The sequence below is a fragment of the Microplitis mediator genome, chromosome 5, assembly GCF_029852145.1.
Source record: "Microplitis mediator isolate UGA2020A chromosome 5, iyMicMedi2.1, whole genome shotgun sequence".
Classification (NCBI taxonomy): Eukaryota; Metazoa; Arthropoda; class Insecta; order Hymenoptera; family Braconidae; genus Microplitis; species Microplitis mediator.
This window is the reverse complement of record NC_079973.1, coordinates 26,588,357-26,605,017: the sequence shown is the minus strand read 5'-3', so window position 1 is coordinate 26,605,017 and position 16,661 is coordinate 26,588,357. Positions and strand designations below refer to the sequence as shown.

At 33.0% G+C, this 16,661-nt stretch overlaps 3 protein-coding genes across 6 annotated transcripts; 2 read left to right on the top strand and 1 right to left on the bottom strand.

The window, feature by feature from the left end:
• Positions 1-74: 74 nt before the first annotated feature.
• On the top strand, positions 75-10,985 carry LOC130667662 (protein FAM13B). The gene is made up of 10 exons (XM_057469416.1): positions 75-316; positions 993-1,879; positions 1,997-2,149; positions 2,610-2,997; positions 3,116-3,359; positions 6,888-7,064; positions 7,132-7,270; positions 7,373-7,606; positions 7,690-7,908; positions 8,042-10,985. Exons 3-10 carry the CDS (start codon positions 2,030-2,032, stop codon positions 9,167-9,169), a joined length of 2,649 nt encoding a protein of 882 aa, XP_057325399.1. The 5' UTR covers positions 75-316; positions 993-1,879; positions 1,997-2,029; the 3' UTR covers positions 9,170-10,985.
• Positions 10,881-14,637, bottom strand: LOC130667664 (uncharacterized). 4 transcript variants are annotated; one of them, XM_057469420.1, is made up of 8 exons: positions 14,521-14,637; positions 13,780-13,839; positions 12,879-13,706; positions 12,461-12,800; positions 12,177-12,399; positions 11,835-12,116; positions 11,657-11,772; positions 10,881-11,581 (listed from the first exon to the last, which is right to left on the bottom strand). In XM_057469420.1, the coding sequence occupies exons 3-8, from the start codon at positions 13,639-13,641 to the stop codon at positions 11,197-11,199; spliced, it is 2,109 nt and encodes a 702-aa protein (XP_057325403.1). In that variant the 5' UTR covers positions 13,642-13,706; positions 13,780-13,839; positions 14,521-14,637; the 3' UTR covers positions 10,881-11,196. The 4 variants fall into 4 exon arrangements, with proteins under 4 accessions (XP_057325403.1, XP_057325402.1, XP_057325400.1 ...); XM_057469419.1 differs by lacking the exon at positions 14,521-14,637 and adding an exon at positions 14,398-14,491; XM_057469417.1 differs by lacking the exon at positions 14,521-14,637 and adding an exon at positions 14,286-14,460.
• Positions 14,638-16,613, top strand: LOC130667671 (cytidine deaminase-like). The gene is made up of 2 exons (XM_057469432.1): positions 14,638-14,779; positions 15,552-16,613. Exons 1-2 carry the CDS (start codon positions 14,743-14,745, stop codon positions 15,953-15,955), a joined length of 441 nt encoding a protein of 146 aa, XP_057325415.1. The 5' UTR covers positions 14,638-14,742; the 3' UTR covers positions 15,956-16,613.
• Positions 16,614-16,661: the final 48 nt, after the last annotated feature.

The following is a 16,661-nucleotide window of genomic DNA, read 5'->3' as shown; positions in this document are numbered from 1 at the left end:
CGCCTATTGATCTACTTCTAGTTCTTGCGGGGATGCATGCGCAAAGGAAGTTATTGCTACGCGTTTGCAAGCTGCGTCGCGACACTTGGACGTTTCGAGGCCGTTCGGTCGTCCTCGGTAAATGTGCTGCTGGTAAACTTTTTTCCCATACATTGTATCGGTACTTACATCCATCCCCGTGTAATAAAAAAAACGTATCATCAGCTTGGATCGTTTATTCTACATCACGTAACATATTTATACCGTAACGTGTCCAGTTCAGTATTTGTGTACCAACTCATGAGATCTCTGGTATGAATTTCATCAGCGGACACAGGTATATATATTTTTATATTTTTCATCCCTTAATTACTGTAATTATTTACTCAGGCGCTCGTTTCACGCATGACAAACCTTTTGCTGCAGTTTTCATTCACCTACATTTCAAACTATAAAATAATTTCGTGCAGAAAACGTTTGGAGTTATCAATCGTCATCAGCCATCAGTAGTTTTTTTTTTTAAATTAAATCTTACAGTTGATTGTTAACTCTAGTGTTAACTCGCGGTCTTTAAAACTATAAAGATAAAAATAACGTTAAATTTAATTGTCTCGTTAAATGAATATGTATATATACATGTATGTATATATATGCAAATACCCTGAGCTCCTATAGGAAATTATTCTCGAACTTTCTTCCGAAGATGTCGGCGTCAAGTGAATTTGAGTGACAGTTAATTTTTATTAATTGTTTAGAAACAATATAATATTATTATTAAATACAGGTTTTAATAAAATTACCGGAAATTAAAACGTATTTAAATGTCTGACCGGCATGAAGATCCCTAAGAGCGCTAAATAATTTATGATGATAGAGTTGTAGTGTATAGAGTCTAGTATCGATTTATTACCATAACTTAGCGGTGGTCAATTATTAAATGACTAGGCAAACAACATATATATGCGTATACATATACAGTTTAATGACATTTGACTTTGATATATGATTGACAGAATAATAAAGGTGTTGTCATCGGGGCGGGCGGATTAAAAAAGTCAAAGGCTTTTGGCATCCTCGCTTCGGGAAAAAGCTGAAGGATACGAGGGAAGTCGCTGGACAAGAGGAAGACGAAGGTGTAAGGAGGTTGCTGGTGGGTGAGAGGAAGAGGATGCGAGAAACAAAAGTGACCGGTAGCTGGTGACTGGTGGTGGTTATAGTGGAGGTGGGAGTGGTGGTTTACCTGGTGGTGAGGCATTCGGCCAGACTAGAAGGTGCAAGAGCATTAATTGGGACTGGTGGTGGTACCCTCGATGCTTACGTTACGCCTCGTGTCGACGCACTTCTTGAAGCAACCATAGGGAGATATCCGCCGCCTCGGAAGCGTAAAACCAAAGCTTTTGTATGATGTGCCGTGATAGGGACATGAACCCAGTGCTCCTTTCAATCCTCCATGAATTGTACTTCTGGTCGATAAGAGCGAAATAAAAAAATTTTATTTAAAAATAAATAGCAGACATCATCCCACGATTTATTCATCGGGATAATAATAATTCATCAAGCTTATTATATACGTAATTTTTTTATACCCATTGATAGCAAGAAATCCTCACGCTTGTTGAAGAAACAACTCATCTATACATCGTTGTTACCATTAATTATCAACTATTGATAATTAATTGCCGTTAGTTACTATTAACATTTTTATTTATAAAATAATAGTAATAATAATAAGATTAATATTAATAATAATAGTAATTATACTTGGGAGCTGGGCTTCCGTTTGTTGTTCAAACGACGGGCGAGTTTGTTGCTCGTCCCTAAAGCCGTTTGCCGGGACAACACGGCGCTGAGACTGAATTTTCTATACTTCAATCTGTGGAGAGCTGCGAGAGAGTGCATTGTAAGTATTTGTTCTATTTCTGCAGACAATTAACCTTGGAAAGTTTAAAAAAATAGAATTGACGTCTGTGATATATTTATATGTTTAAGTTAAAATTTTTAAATTATTATTTACTAGTGCGGCAGCGGGTCGCGAGGAAGACGGACTGGGATGAGACGTCCGCAGCAAGAAGCTCTCCAAGAGGATAATCACCAGCATCGACACCATCATCATCCTCTTTGTCAAGGCACTTTGCCGTCATGTTCAATAGAGCCGCGACGTAACGATAAGGTGAATAAAAAACATAATAATTAATTGGCAAATCACTTCAGTGACCTAATATCCGGTCATTGAGATTCGATTCAGGTTAACGTACCTCTCTATTAGTCTCCAATCAACTTTTCATTTGCCCAATTTTTATTTACATTGCGATTTATTGATCTGATACTCAATAAAAAAAAAAAAATAATAAAAAATTTATTGACGACCCAATTGAATAAATAAAATTAATGTTCGAATTAAAAAAATCATGTAATAAATTTTTTGTCAGCTTGGTATAATTAGTGAGAACCTTCTGAATAAATAACTAAAGCAGAGGTATTAATTATAAACTGTTCAATTAGAATAATTTAAATAAAATCGCGTGAATAAACCCGTGATATTAAGTAACAAATTCGTTAATTAAAACAGCGATGGCTGAATTAAAATTATCATTGAATTAATAATTAACTTATAAAAATAAATATTTAAGGAGGAATCAAGACTGGCACGAGTTAAACGTGCGCTGACTGGATCACTGTTGGGACGTGTTGGAAATGGTAATTGTAACCGAGTTTTCGGAGCACGGTTGGAGCTGGTGGAGTCGTATCTAGACACAGGAGTGCCCTATGTTGTTCATCGACTCTGTAACTATATAGAGAAGCATGGGTTTGATAGTGCGACGTTGTTTCGATTGTCTGGTGGGAGTCCACGACTTACTGAACGGCTCAGAGCAACATTCGAAAGGAAAGGGGACGCGGATCTCGAAGCTGCTGCGTGTCCTTCAACCGCGGCTACACTGTTGAGACAGTACCTGAAAGAGTTACCACAACCACTTGTTCCGTCTTCACTCGTATCGAGACTTTTACACGTTCACTCACGTAAGCTGACTGTATAATTCCTACATCAATCTTCCTCTTCTTATACTTTTTCTTCTTCTATTGACCCAATCCATTTATAATGAAACGTTTTTACTTTTTTTTTTTTCTGTTACTGCAGAAGAGTATGAACATCACCGCGAAGTATGGATCGAAAGAACGCAACAGCTTCTGCGGTGCCTACCACCCTCGCACTATCGTCTTCTGGGTTACCTCGTCCACCATCTCAGCAGCTATGAGGCCCGACATGGCAGAAGTTCTGGAGTGTGCGGCGTATTTGCACCTGTCGTACTTCCCCACGTCCCACCGGCCACGACTCTTCTGCGGGACATAATTACCGAGGCTTCAAAACTATTTCCCGACTGGTTGGTTATCAATTATTCAACTAATTATATTTACTGTCTTGTGTCTGTGTCTCCACTCCATTTACTTTATTTGTTTTCATTTGAATTTCTCCATTGCAATTGCAAGTAATGCGATATGTCATTTAAAACGTCATCGATCTCTCTTATCGCGACATTCCAATTGCAGAGCGTACGATTGTGATCGATTTTAAATTTATTTACAATAACATTTATATTATTTTAATATACATGTCCGTTGCTAATGACGCGAACCAAAAAATTACATGGAATTTTGTTATTGCGTCTAACTTGAAGTTTAAAAGCTGACGCAATTTCGCTGATGACGTTCGAATATAGACTTTTCTCATAATATTTTAGTGTCAAATACACTGAGTTATCAGCCTAAATATACCCTGAGATGTAACAAAGATTGACGCCGGTAACAGTTATGTACCAAGTCTGCGCTGAAGATGATGATCTGTTGCTGTAGACGTAGAAGTGTTGGCACAGCTGTAACCACCATTGAATAATTAGTTATTACCACTATTCCATCTGTCAGTACATAAAATATTTCCGTTGTTGAATTATTTAAATTTCACCTATAAATTGCGCAGTTTCTCGAATAAAAGTATTCTCTGTGCCGTTGGATATGAGGCTCAGTGTGCAAAAGAGCGAGCCTATTTTGGCTGTCTGCCCAGTTCGATTTCTTGTTCATTCACTTTTCTATATATATATATATTTGTATATTTTTTTTTCCTCTTGTACTTATTTATAGAATCCAAACAAATATTATCATTACTGATTTATTTAAATAGTATTGACAAGCTCCTAAATAATACTTATTATTCTCTAGGGTAAAAAATGTATTTTTATCTTTTTTTTACCGCAAAAAAATTTAAAATTATCGTTACGTGTCGAAAATACGTTTTTGTGCCAAAATCTATTTTTCTCATCTGAATGTCAAACCAATAAAATGACCACGTGGCTTCAATTTTTATTTACAAATATAAACAAAAATTATTAAAGCAACTGGACATTATTTTATAATTATTTACCCTTGAAATTAACAATAATACTCGCTCGCCTTGGGTATGTCGGCCATATAAATCACGATCCTTGCAAAATTTTCCTACATCCCGGTTATAAAAAAAACATTTTCTTATTTAAAAATTCCATAGACACTTAGAGTGTATTTACAAAAGGTTTCCACTCTGCTGGAAAATAGAATAGATAAAATATAACCGGTTTAGTAAATAATATTACGGTCTAGCGCATGCATCCTTATAATAAAATGATCAGAGTAACAAGTGTTAAAGACAGCAGCAAATAAATTATCAGTGTCACTCGATCGTTTAATAAATAATCCATCAAGTGCATATATAAGATATATCACGATAAAATACAATGCGTCTGGTGATTTAAGATCCATTGTATAATGGGACCTTGATCAGGGTCAATCCTTGAGTAAACGTTACGGCCCTGGCATGTAATTTACGTGGATACACTGCCGATTGTCTAGGCTCAGCATGTTGACACCAGCACCAACAATAGCATCAAGCCCAAGTTTTAAACCTGCCGAGATATTTAATTAACTTAACAGCTAGTTTGTATGATCAATCAACAATTATTGATTCCCTGGTATTGCTACCGGATTACTGGAGCCTCATATCCAATATCAGACAGTTTATAGCCATGTAATTTCATTCGTCCAGCAATGTAAACACATTGTCAGTTCAGTCGTTGAGTTTAAAAAGGAATGACATGGAAGAGAGAGTTGAGTTTAACGGCTGGCCGGATAAAACTTCAGATCGATCGATCGGTCGTAAATATAAATGGGCGGAAAAAAACAATAATCGGGTAACAAAATATCCATCATCATCATCATGATCATCATCATCATTGTAACTGGTATCATGGTATGATGTCGTGGTATCGAGCGTCGTCCCTGGCACGTAGAAAAGACTCAACACTATTTCTTGCATGTTGCGGTTGATGCTTTTGCTTTAGCATCAGCATGTGAACGTACTATTCGCCGAGGCGGTATAATGTAACACATACTCCATACATGCTCTACACTTATCTACACCGTCTGTCATATAAGTATTATATTATGTTATGTTATGTGTGGATTGGAGCAAGTAGAGGTGGAGGCAGAGAGAGGAGAGACGATACATCGTACGGGCAGTTAAATACCCGTACATCGCGAGAACCGCGAACTCGCGAGAATGCGCGAGAAGGATAGGAAACACCGGACCAAAATTACACTACTACTACTTGTACCCGTAGCATCGCGACCGCGGTTTGGTTGTTTTAAGCCAACGCGGATATAGACTCGCGTGTTTAACCGCTGGAGAGTCAGTAAGCAGTTTGTACTCTGCCTGCCGCATTTCACTTCAATCCTATCCAGTAGACACATGCACACATTACTTGTGTCTTACTGTTACGTTTTATTGACGTTCACTGTACAACTTTATTTTTAAAACTATTTTTTTTTCTATCAACAAATATATTTATTGTTGGTATTAAATTACCGCTGATAGCGGCCGCTGTCAGTTTTAAAAATTTAGTCGCTCCGAAAAAAAATAGTTAAGTGCCCGACGGAGGTTTTAAAAAAAGAAACGTCATATTAATAAATGTATCATCGAACCGCCGTGAGATTAAATATTTCAGTAGAATTCCATTGGAAAAGAAAGTTACTTTTTATGATCACATAATAAGTCATAAGAGTCTGACTCAGCTATATTGATATATTTATTTATCAATTGATGACATTTTTTATTGTTAATAATAAGTAAGTTGTAAAAATAATATACTTATATTTAATAAAATAATAATTTACGTTTTTTACGCCTCGTTTGCTACTTTATTGTCGAGGTGAAATATATAATTACGCTAACATGCATGACTCCGTGAAATGCCGGCCGGTTTCTTTACCATAAAATAATGACAATAATAATAAATAAAAAATAAATAAAAAAATATAAAATTAAAATTACAATGTCATGTAATTTTACAACCAGTGGAATATTTTACACTTGTAATGACGTACTGCTGGTGTTTTTCGATTATTCTAAGTGTTTTATAATTTGTAATAGTGTCAATGAATTCATTACGTTTTTAATTTACATTTTGACCTTTTATTAATTGTCCGGTTGTGTTGTTGATATTTGTCCTTGATAATTGATAAGCGACACTATTTGACACGGGTTTGTTATTGTTATTAATTCTATTCGAGTAATTACATTAACTAGCGTTTCCGGAATGTTATCGTGAAAACAAAAATGTACCGCTGAATTTTTTTTTAATTAAACTCAATGAGTTTAATTTAAACCACGAGCTCATGACTAATCGACTTGATTAAACAACATTCATTTTTTTTCTCCGCAAACATTATTATGAAATTACAATTTTTTTTTTTATTATCGATTGGAAAATAATTCCAGTAATTTAAATATACGTATTATTCATATATATAGTGTATTATATGTAATTATAATTATTATTGGAATTTAAAAATAGATGTTGTGTAATAATGAGTAAAATTTGCAGCACTAGGGATTCGTCAGCTTATCCAGTGATACCAAACGACTGCGAAGTTTGCTGTAACAAACCAAAGGACGAGAAAAATAACTCATCGTCAACCAGTACGGGTTTGCTTTGCGCGCTGAAACCGCGTAAACGTAAAGAACGTCGCGAATCTTGTTGCCAAGAAAGAAAACTCATAAGGTACTGGGACTTTATTTGATAAACAATTAAATAAGTAACTAAATTAATTACCATTATTTTTTTCTAGGAGTAACAGCGAAGAGCAAATTTTAGAAAGCCCGCCGAATGGTGTGGAGTCAATCCGCAGGGTCAGCAGTCACGAAGATTTCAACAGTGATAAGCATTTGCATATTATTTATCCTGATCCAGACATGGGACATGGAGTGGTAATTTATTAGAATTATTTTAATTTAATTATGCTGTTGCGTAGTCGGGGCAGTGAGAAGTTGATTGAAGAAATTAACGTCCTGTTATTAATTTTATTTCAGAGATGTACCGGGTTGCCTCTGCACGAGAGAACTAACGTTTCCCCGGTATCAACAAAGCCATCACCATTACCCTCGCCTTGTGACATTCTGCTCAGTGCTGAACGACTTGAGTGTGATGTAGAGCGAGTACGAAGCACTGAGAGGTTCAGTAGAAGCATTGCCCCTCGTGGGAGACGTGTAATGAGACATAAAAAAACACACAAGGGTCTGGAGATTGATCTCAACTCCAGCAAGGTGAGTTGTACTTTTATTTCTGTAGATGTAATTTAGTTTGTTGTGATTTCATTCTTTAAACTGATGAATTTTTTGGTGAACAGGAAAATAATGCAAATGAAAACGAAGAGCCGGAGTCAAATTTATATATAAATATATCGGATTCGAATCGTCGTAATGAAGGGACTGGACAAAGTTTTCTTGAAATGTTGAGCAGCGGACCGAGCAGATCGCCATCGCCCGCTCGACCGCTTTCACTAGATAACGAAGATTTGAACAATCCTGTGCCAACGAATTGGGGCTTTCAGCGTAGACAGACAGACGTAAGTATTAGATAAAATGTTGCTGTATATGTGCGAGTGTGAGTGGGAGTGTGAGTGTAAAATTTCAAATTACACTTATCTCTGTTACTGAGTCATCATTTTATTTTATTTTTATCGTGTCTTTGATTATCAGGAGGAAGAGGAGGAGGGTGACACTAATAATGTTGAAGCGATGTTGTCACCAAGAAATTCTTTATTGTTGCCGCGTAGATTTTACTCTGAAAACGACGTCCCGCCAAGTGTTCCAGGACCAACAGAACTTGGTCTTAAGACCCTGACTAAGCACATAAACGGATTAAAGAAGAAAATAAAAAAATACGAGGACGAGTTTGAAGAGAATTTTGGATATCGTCCAAGCCATTCGGACAAGATGAGCAATCGTGATATCAAGAGACTGTGTTCGGAGCTTAATAAACTGCGTAAAGAACACAAAATGCTCAAGGAGGATCCAATCGGGCTGCTACGAGCGACTGCTAATCGAAACAATTCACTTGATAATGCCACTCAGATAAACAACAACAACAGCCCGGAGAAATCTCGTGCTATATTGATGGAGGATATGTTAAAGGACGTGGAAAGGAAGCTCTCTGAAAAGAGATCCAAGTACGGACGACCGGACAGTTTGGAAGAAATGACCTACGAGCAATTGCTTGATGAAAAAACAGCAGTTCAGAAAGCTCTGCTACAGATTGAAGGTGCGTTCGGTAGACCCGTTTCCAAGGAGGACCGCTCGGTCGTCCGGACTCTGTACGACCGTTACCGCGCGTTAAAAAGACTGCTAATAAGAGCTGGGTCCAGCAAAAACAAAGACAGCATTTCAGAGCTAGCAACGATTCTGGAGCACGAAGCCATGGACTTTACATCATCATCTCTTCCTGGAAGTGCCGGTGACGGCGACAGACGAGCAAGTGAACCTGACATGTCTCATCGCGGAATCTTGGACTGCATTGACGCGCCCGATCCACTGCCCACTGACAGCGACAGCCAGCACAGCAGCAGTGAAGGCAGTCGAGGTGGTCCCGGTGAAAGTCTCCACGCTCTTCCCCAAGAAGATCTCATCGCCCAACAGCGAGTCATGAGAGAGGAAAAAAAGTGTCTCAGACGAGCTTTGAAGGAACTTGAAGCTCAATTTGAAGCCAGAGCCGGCCGACGCATGCAACGAGAAGACCGCGGACCTCACGTCACTACAATCTACGAGTCTTACAAACAAACTAAAGCCAAATTGCGACTTATTGATGCCCTTTTATCAAAAACTGCTTGACGTAGTTTCTAACGTTCTTATATCGATAATATATATATGAGAATAATCATCATGTTGACGGTTTATTATTACTATTATTTGATCTCACAGACAAAAAACTTTTTTATTATTGATAAAATATTCCTCAAAGGTCATGTTAATTTACATAGATATTATTGATCAAGTTGAGCTTTCATTCTATTTATTTATTGATGTTTATTTAAAGTTGGACGGTATATTATATAAAGAAACTTGCATTCAAAGACGGCTTAAATTTAGATCAGTTCTTCGGTTAAGAAAATTAATTAAAAAAGTTTAAAAAAAACGGGCAAATATTTTCATAAATTTTAAAATAACGTTTCCACGTCATATATATATATTTAAATAAAAAAAAATATCTATATATAATGATTGATTTATTTGTTTGTATACGTTATTTGTTACACTTTGATATTTATAAATGGAATATACTCTTGTCGCAAACTTATTTTTTTCTCGTTTATTTTTGGAGTTTAAATATGTAAATAATTAACAATTACAATAACATAAATATATATTACTATATTTATAGTTATATATTATGCTCGGCGTTAGCGAGAATAATATAGAGAAAAAAAATAAAATAATAATAATAATAATAATAAAGATGGATTATTTTGTATTGCGTAGAAATATCTATGAAAGATATATCAAACGTTGTATAATAATTACGTGGAAATCCTATCAACTGTTATCGTCTTGAATAACACGTACAAAAAAAATAAAAAGAAAAAAAAATACTTAAGAAATCTATTGAGCTTTGAAAGAAAAAATTTTTTAAAAACAAAATAATATTAATAGTAATAAATATTATTATTAAATATAACGATAAATAATTATGATGATGATATTTTCTGCACATTTCATTGAATGAAAGTGCTTGTGCGTTGATGAATGCTCAAAAATATAAACTTGACAATGAAATTATATATTTATTGTTTGTTTGTTTTTTAAAGTTATTATTATTATTAAATATTTTTTTTTCTTATACGTGTTCTCACATGTTTTTTTTTTTAATACCAAAGCATCTTTAGTCTGTGATATGAGAGATATTTTGTGTCATGAACGGATGAAAATATAAATTTATTTAATATTAATAATTATTTCCATTTAATTATAAATTTATAAATTTGTTTATTAAATTTTTGTTGGTTTTTCTACTAACACTTTTGTAATTTGAGAAAAAAAAGAAAATAATTCGTAGTGATGTAGTTTTGGGAAGAAAAAAAAAATTTTATAAAAATATTGCTTATTAATATGTAAACTATTTAGTACTTACAAACTAGCTGAAACGCTGTGATTTTTATTTACAATAAAAATTAATAATTAATTTATTGATTTAAAAAAAACAATAAATTAAAAATATAAATATTTTTTAGCTGCTCTATTATATATTTGCAATTTACTTTAAACTTTTTAATTGTTTTATTATTATAATCATATATATTTATAATTATATAATTTTATGAATGAATAATTGGTTGTAAATTGTCAACATATCTTGAGTGATCCTCATCGAAAAAAAAAAAACAATTAAAATGAATTATTAATTAAATTTATATTAAAATTATAGTATATAGATTTTAGTATATAAATTAGTAAAGAGAAACAGATTAACGTACGTTAAAATTACACTAGGTAAATAAAATAAAATAATCAGTCTTAAAAAAAAACGCGAATGACTTGTATTGTCTAAAAAAAAAAATCCTATACAATAATTGTTGCCTGTAGAGAATAATTGAGAAACATAAAATAACGCAAACTAAAATTTGCACTACGATTATTATAAATAATAATAATACGAATAAAATAAAAAAAAACAAACCCGTAAACTTTGATCATTAATTATTTAAAAAACAAAATGTGTTTCAAATATTTGTATATAAATAACACATAAAAATAAACATTTATGTATATTGTATATCAAAACAGCAAAAAAATAAAAGCTGACATCTAAAATTTCTTTGGCTCAAAAAAAATTTATTTTAAAAAATATAACTCTGATTAATTTAAGTCGTTAGCTGCTGCTGGACAGATTGGATGTGACGCAAGAGGCCCACAAGTCGAGAAGACGTCGGAGGTTTTGTACTGCAAGATGTCCTGGGTCTCTGTTGACGATGAAAAGATTCGAGCGGGTATGAAGTTCGCGACCGGCTTAGCATTGAAGAATTTTTCAATGGCTTCCCAGCACTTTCGGTAGTTATGTAAAGAAGACTTTTCTTTTGATGCATCATTTTAATCTGCTGTTTCAGAGCCCTGACTTCTGTGTACAGACCAGCTACGGCGTAAATTTCTTCTTCTTTGTCATTCAACTCTGACTCTAGTTTACTCAATTCTTCCTTGACACTTTCGTCGTTCAGTTTCTTTATTTTTCCTTCAAGTTTTTCGTACTTCCTGTCGGCAAACATAAGTATTAATTTAAATTACATAACTTTGTTAGTGAACTTCCGGTAAATGGCCCTAACGTACTTGTTCATTTCTTCAAACTGATCCTGCAGTCGCAGTAAAACTTTTTGAACATTTCCCGAGTCGTTAGTAAAACTTTTACATTTTGAAATGAGAGTATCACTTTTTTTCAATTGGTCCTAAATAATTTCAAATAAATCATCAAACAAATAACTAGTAAAATTATTTTTTTAAAAATTACTTCTCGTTGTCTCAATAATGAGCTTTTGGTAAAATGCGCAGCGTCAATAGAATCTCCGCATTGTTTGTTTTTCAATGAAACTTTACCGCCTGGATGTTCAATTGATTCCTGACGGAACGTTTGCTTTGAAGAAATAATCGATCCTTCATTACCATGACAATTTTCCACATGCATCGACCCTGGATTCATTGTCGAGCCGAATATCTGACCGACTTTGCGAATAAGTACCGGCCTAATTCCATTCAATATTTCCGGCTGTCGATTTTTCATAAGACTCCAAACCTGCATTAATATTTTTTAAGAACCTGAGCTACGGAGATTTAAATAAACTCGGAGATTTACTTGCTGAATATTTAATCCCAGATTATGACTACGAGTGACCGAAGTTCCGACGACGAATGGAATATTTTTTATGTCGAATCGCGTCGTGAAGTAGCATCTGTTGACTTTCTTCAGCTGGGAAGCGATTGTCGGTTGCTGATACCGTCTCACTGAAAAGGATTCGCAGCACCAGGAGTCCATCGGAGTTGATTGACAGTCATCATGTTTAAATGCCTCTTGGTTCCTATTTGTTATTAATTTTCCATAAAAATATTTTACAATCAATTGATAATTTTTTTAGTAACCTAGTATGGGTGTGCTGGTGATTGAAGACATTTTGTTTGATGTCCACGCGAAGATATTCTTCTTGCCTGATACTGTTTTGTTCAACAATTTCGTGTGATTTAAACTCTTCAGTGGCTTCATCAAAATATTTATCATCCTTTGAATTAAAATTCTGTTGAATATCTAATTTAAAATGTTGTTTACTAGACACCGCAGACGGACTTATATTTTGCGCAGCAATATTGTGATAAATTTCAACAACATCTGGCCATTTTTCATTTAACTTCTCAATTATCTCGACATTTCCAACAGCTGGCTCAATATTTAATGACATTGATGGATCTTCCTTCAGTTCATTTACTTAATTATGAAAATAAAAATAATTCACACGGTTATTATTTATTATTTATCATAATATTTACATAAATAAAAGTTTACCTGATTCATAATGATTTATTGAACATTCGTTTTCTTCCTCAGAAGCTTCCTTTTGAACCTCACTCACTGCTCGTCTCGACTCGACGCTTTTTGATTTAACTTTTTTCATCCTGGTCCTTCGTTTCTTCATTTTAATCCGACTTGAACTCTCATTAAGTTTTATTTGATATTTAGGTCTCGCTAGAAAGTTTAATCGATTCGATATTCGCCATGAATTATTTTTCTTCTTTATTTTCCGGCGGCGAGAGTATTCCGGACGACTTCCATTTAATTTATAATTTAACTCTGACTTTTTTTTACGTTCAGTCATCATAGGAATGGGCGGCAAAATTTTTTCAACTTCTTCTTCTTGTTCTGATTCTTCTGTGCTGTCAGAAAAATCTTCACTGAATGAATCGAATTCTCTGTTATTGATATCAATGGGATTGAAATCATTCTTAGGCAAAATTTCCATCATTTTAATATTAATTTCTCTTCCTGTCAAAATATGCTGGGATTCTTGTTTGCTCGCTGAAAAATACTCATCAGATCTGGCTCGAAATGATCTAGCGGATAAAATTCTTTCTTCACTGATAACTGAACAAATTTCACTGGCAATTTGCTCATAACTGTCTCCCATACTTTGAACGTCATGATAATTGTCTTCTTCACTGGCCGGTAGACAAAAATCTTGACGTTTCTGACTGTAAAGTGAATCAGTTGAAGATTTTATGAGTGATCTTTCTATTTCAGATGGACCAGAATTTTTTAACAACATCGTCATATAATCCAGGCGATGTTTTATTTGAGAACATGATTTTCCCGCTACTTTGAGCCGTTGCTCCAATTCTAAATAAATTTACCGTCTATTAAAAATTGTCTGCTAGTTTTATAAATAAATAAATAAATAAAATTTTCTAACCTTGTAATTTTATATCTTTAGATTTTTTTACGTTTATATTTTTAGATTCTGCAACTTTACCTGTAAAATATTTTTACAAATTAAATTTAAAAGAATAAATAATAAAATTTAAATAAATTACTTGATTTATTTTGAATTGAATCATTAATAATTTCCATAATGTCAAAAATATTTTCATAAATTATAATCCATTACAACCTGAAGTTAACTTTATTTTCTTATTTATTTAAATAAAATAATTAAATTTACAAACAATCAAATTACAATTTTTTATCCGTAATAAAAATAAATAAAATTTAACATCAGCGCCATTTTGAACCGACTATCGATAATTAACTTTTATAAAAATAAATATTTGAATTTTACAATAAATATGAATAAAATCTTACAGTAAAAGTACAGAGATCATAAATTTTTAACAAATAAAAAATTATAAAATATTTAAATTCAAATCTCTAATCAATAATTCAAAATTCCCGCTTATTATTTTTATTGAAAATATTTACAATCTCCTTGCACCAAAATCCACGTCTCGTTTTTTAAAATCTTCTCTAACGTCATCAGCTCCAAATCATTAAATAATAATCCAAGATCTATCATTTATATATATAAGTATACCTCTGATAAATCTTATAAATCTCATAATCTTAAGCTGATGTGGCACCCAAGTTTTAATTAAAATTTATCCTCTCTACACCTGCGCAGCTTTCCCACTGCGATTTATAAACTCTTATAACTTACAACATGTATATAAGTCTTTCTAACTTGTATCAGTATTGCATTCACTTGCACCGCATCCAGATCGACATCTTGACATCTTCACAATTCATTTCCCAACGAAAACTAATCCACTCATCTCCTGCAACTACGTCATCACAAGTGTCACCGCAAGTTCAACATTCAAAATAAACCAAAAGAAATTCAGTATTCAAATTTTAAAAAAATATTTATCTGCTCACAAAAATGACGGCTGAAAAATTCATTGAGTTCGATAGTCTAGGTAATTTTTATTTATATAACATAATTATTTTAAAGTCATCGTGTCAGTTCTTCAACACACACACCGTTTAAATGTCATTAGTTTAAATTGCCGCGCCATTTTTTTTTAATTTTCTATCAATCAGTAATTGAACTATTTATTACTAGGTTATCTATTCTTATCTATTTCACAACAATTAGATAATTTATTTATTTAATTAACACCTTCCGCAATTTGAAAAATTTTACAAAATTTAAAAAATGTAAAAAAATTTTACAAAACAAAAAAAAATGAAATAAACATGAGCTGTCACACAGTTTAATTATTGGACTTAATTTTCACTCTAGTTTTCATTTCTACGAATTGAATTTTTGAATGCATTTAGACCCATCAAAAAAAATTACCAATTTTTAGTAGCCATTAACTAAATTCAAAAATATGAGTGTGAATGTACCAGACATCAGACAAATTTTAAATTATAAATAAATCGCATAAATAATTAATAAAATTAAATTTAAAAAAATGCGCATTTAAAAAATTTTCAAATTAATAAATGCATTTTTTTTTAAATTATTTACCCCATTTATTTAAAATTTTAAATTTGTCTGATGTCTAGTACATTCACACTCGTTTAAAAATTCTATTTCTGGGACGGTTTTGTATAAATGACCTATTGGAGTATGGAATTTTTGAAAGTCTATTTTCCCTTAGATTCTTATCCGGGATATTGAACTTGATACCTGACATAATTATCAATAATAATAATAATAGTAAAATGTTAATCATATTATAGACAACGAAGCCCAAGAATTAATACGCGAGAGTATCGAAGCCATGAAGATGTCGTACTCGCCATACAGCAACTTCAAAGTAGGCGCAGCATTAAAATGCGACGACGGGACAATAACACGAGGATGTAACATAGAAAATTCATCATTCCCAGCATCCATTTGTGCTGAACGCACAGCGATCTCAAAAGCCATCTCCGATGGAAGACTTAAATTCAAAGCCATAGCTGTCGCCGCGAAGATGATTAACAATTTGATAACTTCGCCTTGCGGCGTTTGTCGGCAAACATTAGCTGAGTTCGGTGACATGCCAGTTTATTTAACAGACCCAACGATGACCAAAGTCGTGGAGACGTCAGTGAAAGATTTACTGCCACTGGCGTTCCATTTAAATAAAGCCGGTCCTTGATACTCATTTTTGTCCCACTTATAAATTAAATCTTCCTCACTAATTATTTAACATAATCGACATACATATTTGTGTATGATATACACTAGGGTGGTCGTTAAAAACGTAATTTCAAACATTCGTAATCCTTTCAATGCTCAACTGATAAGATCTAAAAAAGTTTTTTTGAAATATCTTCGTAAATATACGTTTTGTAAAAAAAATGAATATGACCTTTTTTGTCGAGAATTTAATTTCCTACAAAATTGTCCCTATGACTTTTTCTTTTAATCTGCATATTTAATGAGATATTAAAAAAAAACCGCGATTGTATCGAAAAATCAACTTGGATCTTCCTGAGGCACGTGTTCTTTACTCAAAAAAAAAAAAAACAAATTCCCCAGGTATTTTTGCACTAAACAGAAGCTTTTTATGGGCCGTCTGAAAAAATTTAATTTTTACCGACCACTCTAATAGACACGCATAATATATTTATGCCATAATAATTTCATGATAAAATATTTTATAAAAAAAAAATAAAATCCAATATTTAAGCATTTAATTTTATTTGATATTAAATAAAAATTATTTAATTATTAATTTTTTTTTAATATTACAGATAAACTAATTTACAATGTTAATTGTTTTAATGCAATTACAAATAAATTTATATACAGAAGGCTTACCCATTTTTTAAAAAATTTATATTTACAGCATTGAGGTAATT